Source organism: Gavialis gangeticus, unplaced genomic scaffold (assembly GCF_001723915.1).
Source record: "Gavialis gangeticus isolate Ggan-Ray unplaced genomic scaffold, GavGan_comp1, whole genome shotgun sequence".
Taxonomy (NCBI): Eukaryota; Metazoa; Chordata; order Crocodylia; family Gavialidae; genus Gavialis; species Gavialis gangeticus.
This window is the reverse complement of record NW_017729022.1, coordinates 64,421,121-64,441,129: the sequence shown is the minus strand read 5'-3', so window position 1 is coordinate 64,441,129 and position 20,009 is coordinate 64,421,121. Positions and strand designations below refer to the sequence as shown.

General features: G+C 45.8%; 1 protein-coding gene across 1 annotated transcript in view; it reads left to right on the top strand.

Annotated features, from left to right (window-relative positions):
• The first annotated feature begins 179 nt into the window (after positions 1-179).
• NCF4 (neutrophil cytosolic factor 4) overlaps positions 180-20,009 on the top strand; it is a 46,478-nt gene continuing 26,648 nt past the window's right edge. The window contains exon 1 of the mRNA XM_019515285.1: positions 180-468. Within this exon, the coding sequence (XP_019370830.1) occupies positions 440-468 (29 nt within the window). The 5' untranslated portion in view covers positions 180-439. The remainder of the gene's footprint in view (positions 469-20,009) is intronic.

Below are 20,009 nucleotides of genomic sequence, written 5' to 3'. Positions count from 1 at the left end.
ATGCTTCAGGGAGTTGCTGATGGCCCCAATGGGACCAAGGGAGTGCCCAGCTACAGGGAAGTAAGGGGTGGGAAGGCAGGACCTTGCTTAAGGTGCATCGGATGATAGGAGGGGAGCAACAATTTCAAGCTGGAGAACTTACCTCTTACCTGACTTTTTGTCCCTTGGCAGATACCTCTTGACAGAGAGAAGAGTCCAAATCTGCAGCCTGCACCAGAGCCACAATTCAGTAGGAGCACTTCACCCTGATCTCTGCACCAAGGGGGATCCTGCCCCCAGGCAGTCCTAAGACAAAGTGAAAGATGCTCACCATCGACACAGGATGACCAGGAGGTGAAGCTGCTCTCTTGTGGGCAGCCACCAACCCTGCCTCTACTCTTTCCTGACAGATACTGTCATTACAGCTGCATCTAAGTGTTCAAGTCTGCATTGAGGATGGATGGTGCAGGGCTCTGTACCTATTCAAAGGTAGGGTCCCTTCCAGGCTATAAGATGATCTAGGACAGTCAACCCCCAAAGGGTAAGAAAAGGGGCATAATCACTATATGCGTACACATTAGACTCTAAACTCTGCAATGCAGGGACTGTTTCACTTTCTGGGTCAATCCAGTGCAATGAGGCCCTGTTTAGCACCTCTGGGAACTTCCATGACATCCTCTTCCTCCTCCTCCTCCTTATTATTTTATTATAGGAAACAATATTAAGTGCCATTAAGCCCCATCTGCCCTTCTGTGGTTTGGGAAGGCACTTTCCTTGCTATTTTCATTTTTCCTGGCATGGGAGCTGTTTTTATAGAGGGTTGCTAATTGCACTAATCTACAGGATATTTGCAGGGAGGGGAAGGCCTCTCTTTTCAGGACTTGGTAAGCAGCTGTTCTCAAATGCAGAAGCCACTAAGGCTGTTGTGAAGTGCTCAGGCATATCTGTAATACATCTGGAATTCTCTGGGGAGGATAGGATGCTAAAGGCTGCAAAAGTGGGGTTTGTTTTCCTAGTTTGACTGCTTGATCCTAGGTGTACACAGGCTAAATGGCAATGATTACTGTAGCAAAGCTTCCTATTTCATGCCTTTCTGGTGCTGAATTCTGTTGTAAACTAGAAATTATCCAGCAGCTTGAGGTATTTTCAAAGATGGGAGATTTATTGAATCAAATATGACAGTGATTAATTTAAGCAGTATAGAATTCCTTGGGTTATTTATTTTGTATTACATTTCTTGTGGAGGTCCTTGAATTTATGGCATATTACACATTTTGTTTGGAAAATAGTAAGCGTGAAGGTGATATTGCATTGTTGGGGCCCCCTGGAGCTCCTTGTTCTTCTCTCCAGCAACCAGCTGTCCCATTGCATTGGTTCTGAGTGGTTAAGGCTATGGACCTAAAGTTGTGGACCAATGTATCCTTTAAACTGTTTTAGGAGCGAACATCAGAAGTTATGATATAACTCTTACCTCTGCAGGATCACACAGGAATACACGTTAGCTGAACTGATTTCCTATCAGCCCTGAATGGTTTTATAGGATCTTAGGAATGTAGGGCTGGAAGGAACTTTATGGCTAAGTACAGACACTCAAAAAGCCCAAGCCTGAATTGACTCAGTCTTTGCAGGTTAGTCTAACCTGCGTAGATTGAATTGATTTGCAAATGAACAGACATTCACTTTTGATTCCAAAAATGCAGCCACGTGCCTGCAGTGGCTTAAGCTAGAAGCCAGGAAGTTTTAGAGTGAGTTCTGCCTTGCCTTCAGGCTGGAGGGAAGCTGAGCTGAGTGGGGGTTGACCAGGGCGCAGCAGGTTGAGTATGACTGGGGAAGGGTTTAAACCCCCACCCTGGCCTGCAGGGACCCCAGCTGGGGTCTTCCTGGCTTTTCCCTTCTGCTTGGGGCTCAGCAGAGCCCAGGACCCCCAGAACCCCCCTCCCAGCCAGGGGGCGATCCCACTGCACCTTCCCAGCTGCTGGGGCCCAGGTCTTGCTTGCGGCAGCCCAGGAGCAAAGGCCAGATTGGGGGGAGGCAGGAGAACGAAACAGCCCCACGCCCAGGTGGGGACATGCACAGAGGGATTGTGGCAGCAGGGTCTTCATCCTGGACATGAGCCCTGTCAAGCAGAGGGACCCAGGCTGGGGAGGTGGGGAAGGGGCTCAAGTGTGTCCATGCTAGCCCAGGGCAGAGTGGAGCTGAGTGGAACATGCATCTGGGGGAGCAGCTCCTGCTCGGCAGCCCCTTCTACCCTCTGGAGAGCAGTGTCTGGGCCAGGCCTAGGTCCAGCAGTGGTGTGCATGGTACAGGCTTGCCTCCTCAGCCCTGAGCACTATTACCTGCATCCCCCAGGTGGCTGGGTGCTGAGCTGGGCATGCACTGCTCACTTCCCCTTCCTGGCAGCAACAGTGAAGCACAGCCCTCTGTACCAAGCACCAGGTGGTACCTATCTGTATGGCAAGGGCAGGCCCTTGGATGGTGGCGGTGGTGGGGAAGCTGTTGGGGTAGTGCCCCTGTGCCTGGCATCTAGTATGTGGGCCTTGCTGCGCCGCTGCTGCTGGGTAGGGGAAGTTAACAGTGCATGCCCAGCTCGGCACTCGTGGGACACAGGTAATAGCTCATGGGGCTGATGGGGTGAGCCTGTGCCATGCACACTGCTGTGGGGGCTGGGCCTAGCCCTGGCACCTTTCTTCAGTGGGCAGAAGGGGCTGCTGAGCAGAGGCTGCTCCCTCAGCTGCATGCTCAGGTCGGCTCTGCCTCAGGCTAGCACAGATGCACTTGAGCTCCTTCCCTGCCCCACTCCCTGCCCCTGCTACCAACCTGGGTCCCTCTGCTTAGTGGTGCTCATGTCCAGGATGGAGCTGCCACTGCCGTGCTCCCTCTGTGCATTGTCCCCACCTGGGCTTGGGGCTGTTTCATTCCCTTCCCTCCCCAGTGATTTGGCCTTTGCTTCTGGGCTGCCCCAAGTAAGATCCAGGCCCTGGTGGCTGAGAAGGGGAAGTGGGATCGCCCACTGGCTGGGAGGGGGGTTCTGGGGGTCCCAAGTTGTGCTGAGCCCCAAGCAGGGGTGAGAAGCCAGGCAGACTCTGCCAGTGAGAGAGGGGAGGCGAGGGGGTTTAATTTTTCTCTGTCCCAAGCCCCTGCCCCCTGCACTTCAGTGGGGAAAAGTCTGGCAGGGGCTGCTCTGTCCCCTCCAGGCAGACAGGGCTGTGTCCCCAGCACACCCACCCCCTTGTCAGCCAGCGGTCACTGCTCCAGCTAGAGAACAGAGGGGCAGGGCCAACCCTGCTCTGCTGTAGCAGACAGCACAACGCAGCCCAGGCCTGCAAAGCATGCTGGGATGCTGGGAGACTGTGATTTAACTTGAATCAGGGAGGGGTTTGGGACAGAAGTTTCATATACTGGTTTGACCTAAATCAGTTAAGTCTGATACTACATTCAACCAGTTTATCTTAAACTAGTTTTGGCCATTTTTAACCTGATTTATGTGCACTGAACTTGTATTCTGTTACAGGTTTAAAGCAGTTTCTGATCACTTAAACCAGTTTAAGTGTAACTTCTGTCCCTAGCATATGAGGTCATCTTCTAATTCAACCCCCTGCTCAAAGCAGGATCATAGCTGACTAAACTATCCCAACCAAGTGCCTGTCTAACCCGCTCTTGACAATTTCCAGGGATGGAGATTCCACAACTTTTCAAGGTAGCCTGTTTCAGTGCTTGACCACCCTTGGTCACTTGTATTTCTACGTAAGGCTGCACAGATAACAATTACTTTGTAATGGCTTATTTTGCTATCATTTGATATCAGTACAATTGGTATATCTGTCCTCACTGTAGTTATATTTTGAGCCATCTGATGTTTCTGGGCTTAAGTTTCATAGTTTCATAGTTTCTAGGGTTGGAAGGGACCTGAGAAGATCATCTAGTCCGACCCCCTGCCATGGCAGGAAAGAGTACTGGGGTCAAACGACCCCAGCAAGGTGTTCATCTAACCTCTTCTTAAAAACCCGCAGGGTAGGAGCCTGCACCACCTCCCTTGGAAGTTGGTTCCAGACCCTAGCCGCCCTAACCGTGAAATAGCGCCTTCTGATGTATAACCTAAACCTAACCTCTGCTAGCTTGTGACCGTTGTTCCTGGTCACTCCTGGTGGTGCTCGGGGGAACAGTGACTCCCCCAATGCCTTCTGATCCCCCCTGACCAGTTTGTAACAGGCCACAAGATCCCCCCTCAGCCTTCTCTTGTGGAGGCTGAACAGGTTCAGGTCCCGTAGTCTCTCCTCATAGGGCCTGCCCTGCAGTCCCCTGATCATGCGCGTGGCCCTCCTCTGGACCCTCTCTATGCTGTCCACATCCCTCTTGAAGTGTGGTGCCCAGACCTGGACGCAGTACTCCAACTGCGGCCTGACCAGTGCCGCATAAAGAGGGAGGATCACCTCTCTGGACCTGGTGTTTCCCTTGGTGAGATAACTGACCATTGAAACAGCATGTCTCCATAATGTGCCTTCCACTGAAACATACAACTTGGAGTTTGCTTTGCACTATAACAGATTGCTATACTTTTTGACAGAGGATCAAGAGCAGAGGCTGGTTTAGGGAGGTCATCTTGTTCTTGGCTGTTTGCAGAGGCTCTATGCCACTGCTATTTGGATGCTGTCTGGGTAGCCTTTCCCTCTCATCTTCTTCCTCTGATGGTTTTCAAGGATCAAGGTTTGGATACCTCTTTTTTTTGGCTGTGGGGCTGTGGTTTACCACTTATGTTGTCTTTCCATCTGGTCTGGTGCGGGGGAACATATGTTTCATAGTTTGTAGGTCCACGAGCAAGGACAGAATCCCAGTAGTTAATACAGTGCAAGTGCAGAGCTAGCCTATGTAATTCCTTTGAATAGCCTAGGCATGTGAAAGTCTCATAGATTAGAGGAAATCCTTTCTTATCCTTTAAGTTGATTCCTACTGAGGCTAATTCACAAAGGGAAAAGAAAATCCATAACACTTTTTCAGGCGGAAAGTGAGAATTCTGTCAGATGGTGATTATTTAATTTAGCTAACATTTTTTTCCCACCTGGTGGGATGGAGAATGCAATATATAGTTTGCTGCTATCAGTCTGATCCAAGTCAGGAGCAACTGTGTGTTGTTATTGTGTGACATCTGATTGGTGAAAGTATACCTGTGGGAAAATAAATTAGTTGGGTGGAGAGGATGTCTCATCCCACTGATCAATAGGTAAGTGACCACATCACTTAAACCACTATCTCCACTGGCTTCTTTCAGGGAAACTGAAGAACTGTTTAGGCCTTGGAAACTCTTTTTTAGGTTATATCTTCGTTGCAAAGTTAACTGGGACTTTTACCCAGTTTGTAACTCTAATTCTCATCTTGTCTGCACACAAACACCTCAGATCTTGATTTGGAGGTGCTTTAAACCCTGACTAGTGAACCTAGCTGAGATAATCGTTGAGGTCAGAATCCAAGCCTGTTGCTAGTGCTTTAGAACAGAAGCATGCACTGCTGCTGTCCAGACTGTATCAATTACATGGATAACAAGAGACTTTGATCTCCAAAGCTGCCAGCCTGGCACCAAGCCTACATTTTCTTTCTTTTGTTTTATTTGTTTAATGACTCATGTGACCACTTCATTTGGGAAGATGTCCCACAGCTTGAGAGCTTTCTCTGACACAAAATGTTTCCTGACTGTCCACTTAACTTTTCCCTCTACATTGCATCTTGTTACTCCCATGCCCAGCTCCCTCATTCACCCTGACAATTCCTCATGCTGCTTGTTGTTTATACACTTCAAATATTTTTCCAGCCGGTTATAATATCCCCAGCCATTCGTTAGCCAAGCTATGCATGGTTAGTTCTTTTTACTCGTTCCTCATAAATCAGTCTCTCTAGCCCTTTAATCATTTTTGTTGCTCTTCTTTGATTTACCTCCAATTTTGTTGGCATCCTACTGGTATTGAGGTGCCCAGGGTAGTGTAGGATTGCTTTCCTCCCTGAGTCTGTGGAATATCCTCAACTATCTGTGGCGGTTTCCAACCTGTTCCCAGGAAATGATCCAAGAATGATAAATCAGGTCCAAGTTGCAGGAGGTTGGGAAGCATGTAGGATCTAGTGACCATACACAATGCAATTAGATTTGAGACAATCCTCATAGGGATTATGTGTCTTGTATCTCTACAATGTACCTCAATGTTAAAAGGTTTCAAAGCGCTTTACAGGTCGTACCACTGAAGTGCAGTTCAGTGCTGGTCTTACCTTCTACTTGAAGAAAGGTTAAGACTCTTGTTTGGGCACCATTTTGTTCAGGCCCCTCATTGTGAGCCTTGAGTTGCATGCATCCCTGTCTTCCTGTTCCTCATAAGGCTGCCATTAAGCTCCATGAGGCTCCAATTTCACTGTTTTCTGGCTTCTTCTTTCTACGTAAAAACCCCAAGCAAATTAGAATATAGTATTGCCACCTGTCCTAGCCCCCATGAGCTGTTTTCTAAAGGGGTGCCTTGTGTAGCCACACTTCTTGCATATATCCCTGTAAGCATCTCCTTTTTGGAGCTGTAAGCCCTCTTGTGCCAGCAATGCTGTACCAACACCTTTTGGGGGAACAGAAGCAAAGATTCATTTCAACTAATGGCACTGCACTGGGAACTATTAAGTAGGCAGAATGCAATTATTCAGGTTGGAATTTGGGCAGAGCTGTAGGGCAGATACATTTGTTCTTGGACAGAGTACCAGAGAATCTTTGGTGACTGCAAATGGGATTTGTATTGCTTTCAAAACATACATTTAAGTACTAAAGGAGGCAGTGCTTAATACACCTTAACATTTAGCTTAGGGAATAGTAAGCAAAGAGCCCTAAGTGTTTTGGGGAACATTTCTGCAGTAAATGGGGAAGATTTGGTCTGGTGTGTGCATGAAATATGGAAGGATTAGTTAGAGAGAATGCATGTGAAATACAACTGAGTTAAAAGACACTACTTTTAATTAGTGTACCAAGGCTCATGGCTAATGGGCATATTTGCTTGTGCCTACATGTGCACCTGTGTATGCACATGCATATTTTTGCATGGCTTCTCTGTGGCTTAAATATGCCAATGTCCTTGTGTAGATCAGCTACCTTTATGGGTTGTTTGTATATCTTGTTTCCCTCTGTTGGATAGAGTGTCTGGCTTACTGGATTGCTTTTTAGTTTCCATGCATTCTCACCAGTCAGGAGAATAGCTCTTGCAATTCACCTGGTATAAATCTGTGACCTCTGAATCAAAATTTTAATATATTTATTGATAGCACTTCTGTAAAAATGGATTCAAGATGTGGAAATAACAAGAACTGTAAATAGGAACCCCAGAAGCTAGAAGTAGGTCACCAACAGGCCAGTCTAGTGGTGGGATTTTGGGCTTCTCCTGTTTGTAAGATTTTGTAAATGATGTGGAAAAGAATGTGAAAAGTCCTGAGTGGTATCACCAGAAGGAGATAATTTGTATCAAAAGTGATAGCAGTTGCTGTGTAGGTCCCGGGTGAGAGCTGGGTTCAGCTCACTCAACAAGAAAGAAAAAAAGGAGTGCTGAAAGAGTAGCACTGTATATCATAACACCTCTTAGCAACTCTCAAATGGATACCTACAGCAGGAAAAAAAGCTGTTAGCCCCAGTGGGAAACCCTGACCCTAGGTTAAGGGAATGGAAAGACTCAGTTTTCTCTACAGCACAGAGCTGTGTCGATCAGGCATTTGTCATAATTGCCACTGTGGTGCTATTCACACTGGGATGGGTAAGTCCATGTAATTATTACCACAGGGGTTTATATACTAGGATAAACTAGCACAGCAGAAAGGTGGCTACATTACTTATCCCCACTTATACTAGGGGGTGGAGAGAGGAGGGGATTAAAAGGATTTAGATCAGGGTAAATAGCCTTCAGTGAGACGTGCCTTCTGTTTTAGCAGTTGAAGTTTCAGGGTAACTTGGCTCCCAAAATTGTGAGTATACTTCCCAAGTAGGAGGAATCTGCTGTTTTCAAGGTTTTTTGTTAGATATTCAGTGATACCATTGCCAATGCGAAGTGCAGAGTGAGATGGCTTTTAATAGTAGAAGTCTGTACAGGACTTGCATGGCTCCAGCTAACCAGTGGGTGGGGAGGGCGCTGTGGCGATGATCCCAGAACGTCGATCTGGGGTTTTTCCTGCCCATGTCCCAGGTGGAAAGTGCTGGCTAAGAAAGTCTATAACTAGCGTTGGAGAAGGAGAGAGAGGATTCTGTCAGCTGCTAATTTACCTGGCAGTATTTCATTGGCTAATAGTTTTTCCACCTGATGTGGTTAGGCATGGGATATAGAACCCATCATCTTTAGGTCACTGCTTTGAATTCAGTCCAAGACAGTAGTAGCTAAAAGTCATTAGTCTGTAACATCTGTTCTGTAGCCTATTTGAAAGAAGTTGATGGGCCTCAGACCAGTTTCTAATGGACAGAAGTTTTTTTCACAAAAATTTCAAGCTGGTTTGGCCCTAATAGGCAATCTCAGCAGAGGGTTCAATGCAGTGTATACCTTGAACTCCCTTCTTAGTCTTAGTTTTGGTTTGCCAGGGCAGATGGTAGGAGGTAATGAGAAATGGAAGTCTAGCATTACATACTCCTCCTGCATCTGGGATATCTCCAACTGAAAATCAGTGTTCACCTTCAGCATCATCCTTTTGTCTAGCTGTGCCAGTACACACATGCCCAGTTATTCAGCTTGCCATAATTTTGCTTTACAGTTTTTGTTAAGCAAACTTTTGATAGTACTTTTTCTGCTCCATACATAGCCTTGGTTGTTGGACCTTAGATTCCAATCTCTAGGAGGCATTCACCCTCTCTAGTTCTTCTGCCTAAACCCATAGTTATAAATGTCATCTAGCTATTGTACCTCTACATCTCCCAGTGTTTGAGGACCTTATAATCTTTCATGTATTTATCCTCTTGACAATACTATTATCTCTCCTGTACAGACAGCAAACCAAGGCTCAGAGAAATTAATCAACTTGGGTAAGGTCACACAGGTAGTGTGTGATGACACAAGAAATTGTACCCAGGTCTCCTGAGCCCTAGGCTTGTGCTTTAATCCCCACACAAATCTAATATATCACAAGTTGAGGTATCATACTCCTCTCTCTTGACTGGGGCCTTTCTTGCCTTTCTTTGGTGGAGTTGGATTTCATTGTCTCTAACATTGTTTATAAATATGTATATTCTGATAGTGCCCAAAGGCCTTAGTCATAATGGGGGGTGTCATCTTTCTCTCAGGAAGGAGAGGGCTTGCTTCTGTCTCATGAGGGCATGGACAAATGATTTCTGTCTCTGATTACACATACTCTTAATCTTCACACACACCAGCAATAGGGAGACAGATGCTAGTGGAGCAGTGCATGGCCTGCCTGCATGTTTTGCTCTATGGGGAACCTTTATTACTCCTCCGGGTAAAATCAGGTGACTTTCTAGCTATTTGGCCTATTTCTAGAGAGACGTAAGTTCCTGAGAGGGATATATGACCCCGTTGCATATCTGTGGCTGAACCTCTACTGTTGTTTTTTTTTCTGCTCACCTTGATATGTGTAGGGGATGGGGAGAAGGGGGCATATGGGGGAAGAGAGAGGGAGCATCTGTTTCCTTGAGCTGGTTTGCTGGAGACTGCTTGCTTAACTCTTTACGCTGTATTCCTCCTCAGTTCCCTTGCTAGTTCCATATTAGGTCACTGTAAGGATGTAGGACAGCTGAATATCTATTCCCCAGGCCTTCCCTAGGAAAATAGGTTAATACTGTGCCAGTAAAAAATGCCTGACTGATAGAAATCTTCTGCATAGACTCAAAGTAGGCACGGTGTGGTCCCTGGCAGCAGAGTTTTTCCAATATTGCCCTTCCAAAGCGCCCTACCTTGCTTTACAGGAACACTTCTAGGCCAGGGAACGGAAGTTCAGTCTCCTTTGCCCTTTCGCGAGCTGAGCCGTCTTCCCTTAAAGTCAACAGAAAGTTTTTTATTGACTTAAATTGGAACTGGACCAGGTCCTCAGTTTGGGGTCTCTTTGCTGAAACTACCAACAGGGGGACCAGTTAGCAAAACGAATGATTTATTTTGTGATGGGAAGCCCTTGACTGAGACCATTATTTTACATGGGACCCTGAACAACTGTCAGATGGCAGTGACTGAAAAGTACTGACCTAGATTGGGTTGGAACTGGAAGGCCTGTGTTCTAGCCCATCGCTTCTTGGATTTCAATATCTTTCCTCATTTTTCTTTCTTTAAGGAGTGAACCCTTGGTTGCCCCTTGCCTCTGTTTGAGACATGTGGAGAGCAGTAGTAGTTTCTCTTAGGACACTGGAGTAGCACAGGACTGCACAGTCTTGGAAGGTAGGGGAATATAACACAGTGTCACTAAAACCAATTATTTAGGTGCATTGTGTGAAGTGTTTGTGTGAGACACTGTCTCATTGCCTGGAATGAAAGCAGAGGGGAAAGTGGGAGAGGTGAGACCTCTGACAGATAGTGAGAAAGAGAAAAAGCAAGAGAAAGACTAAGGATAATAAGAGAGGGTGAGAACTGGGGAACACATGCACACGCGAACCCCCCTCCCTGCTTACCATGTAGGTAAGTGCTTGCACAGACATCACAAACATGGATGCAGTCACATACACAGCTGTAAAGGCATGTGTCTACATGTACACACCTACTCACATGAGATTGTAAGGGTTTAAGTGCCAGAGTGTTTCCTTGGATCAGTTTTCTGCTGTGATGAATTCAGTGAAGCTGTACTGGTTTGGAATAGGTGAAAGAGTCCCCTGAAACCTTTAGAGATGGATGGGTCTCTTGGCAGTTAGTAGTTAGGACATTCAGGGGCTTGCAGCTCCACCTCTCCGAACTTAAGTGCATCTGATACACTGTACATGGGATTCCAAAGTTTAATTTAGCTTAACTCTTGGCTGCAATCAACAGCTGATAAATTTAGTTGGAGGATTAAGGAACCTATAAGACTAATAGCTCCTTAAAAGGAGTCTGAAGATGGGAGAGCAAAACACAGACAACTTCTAAAAACCTGCCTTGAAAGGTGATGCACAATGCTGTCTTGTCTTAGAGAGGCAAATGTATTGTTTGTGGTGGGGGGGAGACTTTCTGGGAAGCAAATGCTCTAATAGAAAGGTGGGGAAAGGGATATTTAGAAGTGTGGGTATTTAAGGTAACTGGTTCCTTTGCAAGCCTATGCATAGGATATTATACTGAAATGGACATTATATAATAAACACTTCCCTCCCACAGTTGCTCCAGGCAGTTTTTTCCTTCTGTATTTAACTAATTGTGATGAGGTTATGTTGGGGATGATTTTACTCTCCTTACCCATTACAGCACTTACGCAGGCCGTCATGTCTGGAGAATGTCTTTCTCTGCACTTCTTCAGTGGCAGCGTTTAGACAGACATACGTATGTGAGCTCTCTGCACAGCTGCTACATCCTCTTAATACTGCCTATGTGTAGCAATGCTGGGGGAGGAGGTGTTGACCAGTGCTGTGTGTGGGCAGTCAGTTATACGTCAAGACAGTAACCACATCAATACTACGAAGGTTCAGCCAGACATTTAATTGGAGAAGAGACTAACGGATCAGAAGGTCTTGGAGACCTCTGTTTGGTGGCACCCATGGTGCCATTTTAGATTCCAGCAGCGTTTGGAGCTGTGAACTAAGACCAGGGCTGCATCGTGCTAGATATTATACCAATACATAGAGAGGTTCTGTCCCGAAGAGACCCACTGAAGTTACATTCGGGGCCTGATTTTTCTATTAATGCTTATTTCATTATTTTTCCCCTGCTGTTAACTCCTAGTTAAATTCTGCCTGTCTGTATCACTCAGACTATCGGGGGAAGAAATTAGGTGGGAGGAGACATGATAGAAGTTTATGGAATACTTGATGTGAAAGAGAAGGCAAGTCGAATTCTTCTTATTAATCCTTATCTGAATAAAGCAGGAGGGGCACTTGATAAAATTTAAATGTGAACAAAAGGAAATGTTTTCTTTTCACACAGTGCTTAATTAGCTGGTGGAACGCACAGCTGCATGCTATTATTGTAGCAATAACTGAGGGAGATGTGAAAAAGGATGATATAGAAGTACAGCATCTGTCACTATCTTAGCTGAGACTATCAAGGTGCTAGAATGTAAGTTGTTCACTAGCACTGGTAAGAAAGTACTCTTCTGTGACTGTACTGAAGAAATGGGTGACTGCATTTTATTCTAATATTGTTTTCTGAAACATCTGGAAGAGCAAAACAATTCTAATCTACTGTTGGAAGTAAAGTAATTGGAGAGGGATTATGGGTCTGATTTTATGAGCCAAGGAGAGAGATTCTGGGCGAAATGCACCAAATTCTTGTTCTGAAGCAAGGAATCCTATGTAAAAAAAAAAAAAGCTATCTGATTACATGTGTAACGAGATGGCACTAGTCAGTGCCAGCTAGGCTTTTGAATGTGCGTGAAACAGTGACTTAATCATCACTTGGTGCATCTACATGAGATGCTTTACTGTGCAGTACCATAGTTTACTATGCAGTAAGTGTGTGCATCTACACATGCACATGCTTACTGCACAGTAAACCTCGCTAATCATGAGTAAATTTGCTACCTGGAAATGGAAGTAGCAAAATTACTTACTGTGCAGTAGTGCTCATGCAGATGCCTGACTGGGAGCAAATCTGCTCCTGGTCAGCAGGCCACCAGGAGGCTGGATATTGCTCCCTGCCGCCCAGGAGCTGCCTGCTGTGAGGTCAGGCTCTGCCATTGGAGCCTGGGTGGGGACTATGTCCCTGCGCTCTGGCAGCAGGGAGCTCTAAGCCCCCAGCTCCAAGATTGTGATTGGTGAGTAGGGGCTGGGAGATCTCCTATCTCCCAGGACCAAATCCACAACCGCTGGGCTAGTGCCAGGAGATAAGCATCTCTTAGCATTGGCCCTGTGATCACGGTGCTGGTACTGGGAAATAAGGATCTCCCAGCACTGGTTTTGCTGTTGCACCCAGCTCTGCAATTGCGGAGCTAAACAGGGAACGGCTGTCCAGCCCCCACCCTGCGATCATGGAGCAGGGGCTGGGAACTGTCCCATTCAGAGGCAGGTCCCACTCCCATGCCCTGGTTGGGTGATTGAGGCAGGGGACTTGGAAAAAGCTGTAGGGGAGGGGCAGGTCCCAGCCCCCTGCCCTGATCCACTGGTGGGGCAGTTTGTAGTGAGCTAGCTGCCCCACTGGCAGATTGGGGCAGAAGGCTGGGAACTGCCCGTCCCCTGCAGCTTTTTTTCCAAGTCCCCTGACTCCATTGGGGAGCCAGGGCCAGGAACAGGGGCCCATTGTCCTAGGAAGTGGGACCAGTTTGCTGCTATTAGTAGTAAATCTATTCCTGCTTCCCTGCACATGTAGATGCCTGCCTGGGAGCATTTACTCGCGAGTAGTTTACCTGTGAGTAAACTATTCCTACATCAAATGCATGTGTAGACACACCACTGAGAACAAGCAAATCTCAAGGAATTCTCTGACTTTCTGAAGTTACAGTCCTCCTCCAACTGGACAGCTCTGTGATGTACCATATGTACTGATGTCCTGTACTACTTGTTTGCTGAACAAAGTATGTTTGTAACCCTCTGCTTTCCTGTGCTTACCACTCAGTAACCAGGAGAGCTCCAGTCTCACGTATGTTGGCTGTTTCTGCCCCCAGAACAGGCATACCATTTGGGAACAGTTGAAGCCGTGTGTTAAAATCTGCCAATTTCTTTTGCGGTCTGGTTATCAGGGTGCTTGCAAGCATAACAGTGCAGTATGTCTGGGAGTGACAGCAATGGAGGAAAAGCTCCTGAGATGGCTCCTGAGACAAACACACAGACTAACTTTCCATCCAAGTTTTCATTTGAGCAGTATCTGTCCGTTTCCCCCATTTTCTCTCCCATTCCACATCACTTTTTTGAAGCATGGGACCGCATTTCAGGGGCTTGCCCCAAGATGTGTCAGGTGCTAAGTTCTGCTGCTTGCTTTACAAGAACCTTTAATGCAGACCTGGCTTTCCCTAGGATTACCAGGGCAATCTGTGGATTTCCTGGCCCTCATTCCAAAGCTTCCTCCCACACTTGATATGTCAGTTGACAAGAGGGAGCTGTCAGGACATGACCTGGCTGGAAGCCAAGTCATTAGTTGCTATTAAGGAGACGGCCTTGAAGAATTTCATTCCATTCTCTTGCTTTAAAGATCAGTATTTTTTGGGGGTGGAGGAGGGCGTAGTGGGATGGGGAGCAGAGGAAAAGATAAAAACAAAGAAATGTGAGGAGGAGAAAAGATGGGTTGGAATAAGAGCAGGGTGGCAGGGTGCAGGAAGATGGTGGGGAGGGGGGAGATGGGGCAGGAAGAAGGAAGGAAGAATTTCAAGGGGGGATGAAAGAGCGAGAGGACATGGGGACAGTTTGCTGTTTCTGACTGTCAACCCACTCCTAGAATCATTGGCATTGTTTTCCGTTAAAAGAAACTGCTTTCCAAAAGCTTCCCTTCTTAGGAGAGTTCCCCCTGTTTCTCCTCCTCTTCCATTTCAATCCTCCCCACAGATAGGAGACTGGGTATCCTACTATGGTAGCTGTCCATGCCTGAACATGTCTGCATCTCTACAAAAAACCCCAAAAAGCCAACCCAAACAAGTGGGGCTTTTTAGTTGCAGGTCAGGACACACCCTGCACAGGTCAGAATGGATGGCAGCTGGTAACCACATGCTGCAGAGAGACTTTAACAGAGTCCTGGCTCCAGTGTCTGAATAAAATGTAAGAGGCCTGGACAACCCAATCAGGTTCACATGTAAAAGGACATTTTCTGTTGATTGACAGGAAGACAACAAGCTGTTGAAATTATCCAGATAACTTTTGGGCTAAAACCTCAATCAGCTGAGTGCCAGGGCAGATTTCTTTAACTGATGTAATCAATGCAGTCACCTCTGACAGCTCCCTTCACTGGCAAGCCTCCTTTGCTGACTGTGGCCATATATAGATGTTATGTTTTTCTAGGTTTAATCCAGACTATGGCCATCACTATATACATGTGAAGGTCTGTAGTCCAAATTAAAATTGGCTCCAGCCTGAATTAACTAATCCTCATTGAATGAGGATTAAAGTTAATGCAGGCCAGGGCAGTCCAAATTAGGCAATTTAAACTGTATTAATTAACTTTGTATATATAGCCTTATTTTTAGGAAAAACAGTCCTTAAGAACTTAGATAGCATTCCTTGGGAATGCAGATAAGCATTGCAAATATTAAACCCCTCAAAGGGATTTGGGTTTTTGCAACACAACAGAGGCTATCAGGCACAAAGTACGACCTTTATAAAGTCAAATGTGCCAACAACAGGTCACTGTGACTAAGTATCAGCATCCTGACTAAGCCCCCAGCTCTGCCCAAGCACATGGGCTACTGGTCTGTGAAGAAAGGGGCAAACCCCTTTGATCACCTATTAACCCTTACTTCAACCTGAGATTTGATTCGAACTGTGTGATGTGAATTGGTTAACACAGTTTAGAAAATGGTGAGCACATCACATGGCAAGTCCCCTCCTGGCTCACTCCAGTCCCCTCACAATCTCTCTCCTTCCTGTAGAAATGCTTCTCCTGTCTCTCTGCAATACCCTTTCTCTAACTAGTAAAATGAAGCAAAGCAGGAAGGAAAGAGAGGAAGAAAAGAAAAAAAGGATTTCAACAAAGAAGAGAAGAAGGGAAGGCAAAGGGGAGAGTAAATTATGGTTGCTACTTATGACTGCATGCTCCTTGGGATAGGGGCTGTCTTGTGCTATATGTTTGTGTGGCGCCAGGTGCAGTGACACTCTGGTCCTTGATGTAGTTTTTCAATGCTACTGTCATAAATAAAAAAAATAACAGGAGAGAGAAATTTGGAAAGAAAGAAAAACTAACCAAGGGCAGAAACAGGAGGACTATTGAGAAGGAAAACAAATGATGGAAAAGAATGAAAAAAACAGCATTAGAAAGAGAGAGTTTGGGACAGCAAGATTGTTAAAGATGCAGAGTCTGAAGTGAAATGAAGAGGATGGGAGCATGTCCTTGTGTCAGGCAGCTAGGATGACCAACAGTTGAGAAAGATAAAGCTCCGTTATATTATCCCTTGTGTTAGAGAGATATTTGCAAGGACTAATGTCATCTTTGAATACCTATAGGTTTTTGAAGCCTAGAGACTATATCCTAGGTAACAGCTCTCAAACAAAGGTAGGGACTGGGTTCTTCCTCACTCAGTCCACCCCTCCCTTCTGCAAATGTAAGTCAGCCTGGCTTAGTCAAGAGGAATGATTTATGGTCCGGCTGCTGACTGGTCCACTTTGTACCTCTCATAAATTTGAAGGCTAGACACATGTGGGTCAAGTTTGGAAATACAATACATGCCTTTGGAGAAGTGGATGGACTCTCCCCGGTCCTTCTGTGCCTTTCATCCTCCCACACATACCTACCTTCTCCATTCCTCCTTCGTTTTCTCCCTTTTCCTCATTGTCCTTTCTCCCTTTCTCTCTTCCCTTGCACTCCCTCCCTTTCTCCAGTGGACAGAGCAGTGAGTCCTTCGGGCCAGCGAGTGGTTTTATCTGACTTGCAGTCTAATCTAATCTATCCTGGTCATTTATTTATATCTTGCTTCAGATGAAGAATGAGTGTCCGTGTTCTTTAGCTTGGACCTTCCTCTCTTTTCCCCCAGATCCAAAGTTCATTATGAAAGGAATTACAAAGAATATACTTTGAGCATTAAAACTCATTACATTCTGTCATACATGAAAGCCAACAGATACTTTTTCTCTTACATAATTCACAGAAGAAGGTTTTTTGTTTCAGTCAGGTCCATTGACATTAGTATTTCTTGCTCTGTGTCAAGGCCTGGGATCTAGTTTTCTAAGTCCTTGTTTGCGTTAGAAGCTTTTCCAGCATAACTATGCTGTTGTTTAGGGGAGAGAAAAAAAATCTCATCCTTGCTTAACATACCTATACCAACAAATTTAAATTCAGTTACAATGGCAAAAATGCTCTTAGTTTATTCTAGGAACAAGTATAAACTGTCTGTCTACTAGGAGGGCTCCCCCCGACCCCCCCAGCCTTCTAGGATAGACAAAGCCAAAATGTGTTTACCACGCTCTTCTTTTATCTTCCAGTGTAATGTTTGGGAACGTCTGGAAGACATTGTTGGTTCCTGGATTGTATTTATTCCTAGCTAGTTCCAGGGCATTTGAGACTCCTGGCTGTAGAACTCATTTCTCCAGTCACTGGCCAGAGCCTGGTCTAGGTCATCTTCAGATCACACCCCAAGACATTTATGATCACTCGAGCCTTTTTTGGGGGACTCCTTTGTTTCTGACAGGAGGTTAATGGTAAAGTCTCTTTGCTGTGTGGGACACTGGTTTATTGGGTCAATGCTTGAGGACTTACGAATTATATAGAAAGCAACTTATCTACTGTTCTATAATCACTATGGAAGTCAGCTGGTAAATATATATAAATGATAGTAAGATATTTGCCATAAAGACTCACTGCTTTTCTCCAACATGATGTTTCATTATCCCTCCTCATACTTCAGATATATTATGAGTCACCATTGTTGTTGTTTTGGTGTAACATTATATTTTCCAGTGCTAGGATGTTATTGAGATTTTTGTTGGGTGAATAGGTGGGAAGTACCTATTATGTAGAAAAAAATTGACAATGTTGAGATATGGCCGGGATGTGAGGTCCTAGGGAGAGGTTTAAGACAAAGGTAATGACTAGGCCACAGGCCTGAGTCATGGACAGGTTGTGGGTGCCATGTGGTAATGATCAAGAAAGGAGATGGGGAGACATGTTTCAGGAAGGGAGACTAATTAAGGAAAACTGGCACTGGGAAAACACCTTTTATTGCAAAAGATTCACTGAGCAGGAAAAGGGGAGGGGCAGGGCTGGTGTTTTTTCTCAAACCTATATGAATTTGATGTTAGGATTCTCCTGTGGAGGAGTGTAAGGGGAGAGAAGGAGTGTATGTGCCTGGGCACTGAAGTGTTCACTGGGGACCCATTTGGAAAGAATAAGAGAAGGATATGACTCCTGTTCACTACTGCTGGTGGCTTAGCTACAACACTTGTCTGTTCTGCATGAAGCATGACTATGGGCTGGTACAGCATAAAGTGGAGCAGGGAGACCAGTGGTTTTCTTCTTGCTACTTGTAATAGCAGACTTGCTATCCGTTTGGGAGGCAAATGGGAATGATTGTACCATCCAGAAAGGAAGGTGATGGGTATCCCTCTCCATTTCTCCCCTTTCTGTTTACTCCAGTGTTCCCCTTTCCGTCTGGCTGGTGCAATGATTAGGAGGAGATTGGGAGTGGAGAACATAGAGCAGTGCTGGTGGTCTGCTTTTGCAGTGTCAGCAGCAGAGGATGACTAAGTACTGTGGAATCTGGGTTCAATTCAGTGTTTTTTTCACTCCTGCAGAAAATGCTGATGTGAGAGCATCAGCAAAACCTGGACCAGCTGGCTGAAAGTGAAGAGTGGCAGGGGTGCCTGGCATGGAAGGAGGTGGAATGAAGGCTCTTCTCATTAGGCCAAATGGGGACGGAGCCAGCCCCATCTTCTCTTCCTTGTGCCCAGAATGGAATCAGGCCATCTAAGAAAAGATCCTGCTCATCTCCTAACTACTTTAAAAAGAAACTGATGAAAGTGACTTGGAGAGTTATTAAGTGAAAGATTGAACATGGGGGGTTTACCTGCAAGTGAACTGATGCTCTGAGAGTGACTTCTCTTCACTCTTTGAAGACAATACGCTCTATCCCATTTGATTAAAGTCTCTTGGGCAAGACATAGCATGACAGTTCTCTTTGGGGCATAGAGACTCCTACTGAGGGAAGGGAAATTGAGCCTTCTCCATACTCAGACACACCTACTATTTTTCATAAAATTTGCCCTTGCCATTTGTGCCCCTTCCTTTTCTGCAGCAGTGTTAGAAGGTCCTTGTGGGCAGCCCCTCTGTTCAACCTCAGACTATTGGTGGAATCTACCATGCAGACAAAAGGAGCAGTGGAAAGGTTAGCTGCGAGTTGCAGCTTGGAAATGACTTAGACACAGTTAGAGGAAGGGGAGACAGACAGTGAGGGCAAAGGAGGATCTCCCCAGCAAACCGCAGAGCCAAAAGTCAGCTGAACATCCCACACAAGTTTAGAAGTTTTTCTCTTGTCTGGCTTATTCCTCTCTTGCCCTCTCTCCCCCTCCCTGTTTGTCTGCAGCCAGAGCAGCATTGGGAGATGTGTGCGCGCTGGCTGGCAGGCTGCTGGAGGAGTCTCCAGCCTCAAATTACACAGCATCAGAACCCTGGGCATAAAATTAGCAGCAGAGTTGTGTGTGTGAGGTGCCAGGGGAAAAATGTCACATTCAGCAGAACTCTGGGAGAGGAGAGAGAAAAGAGAGACAGCTGGACCTGGGGCATTACCCATGTCTTCCCAGCTCTGACCTCCCTGTAGCATGCGTGTCCAGTTCCCTGGACACTGAAACCCACTTGCCTGAAAGAAAGCATTTTTTTAGGAAAAGAAGAATTCTGTTGTGCAGCTTTGAAATGGAATTGCTTTGCCTTTTGCTTCCAGTTTATTTCACACTTTTTTCACTTATTTAACTCTCTTTCCCCCCCTTGTCTAAAAATCTGATTCTTTATTTATACCCCTGCACATAGGGGAATCCTCTTTTAGCTTACAAAGGGATCCAAGTGCCAGCACAAAAATGTGTGCTCTTCTTTCCTCCTCTCTACCTCGCCACAGTCTGATGCTCAGGGAGCAAGTATATTGCAGTGGGCACCAGGACTCCAGAAGCTGTGGTGAAATCTGGCAAACTAAATAAAGCATTGGCGAGGAGGATGTGGGCACTGAGGCAGAGACTGGCAGTCACTCAGGAGCTGGGTTCTTGAGATACCATCCCAACTGCAGACATCTCATTCAGAAAAACTACAACAGAAAAGGTCATGGTTTGAGGGATTATTTTGGCTCCCTCTTCATGTCATAAA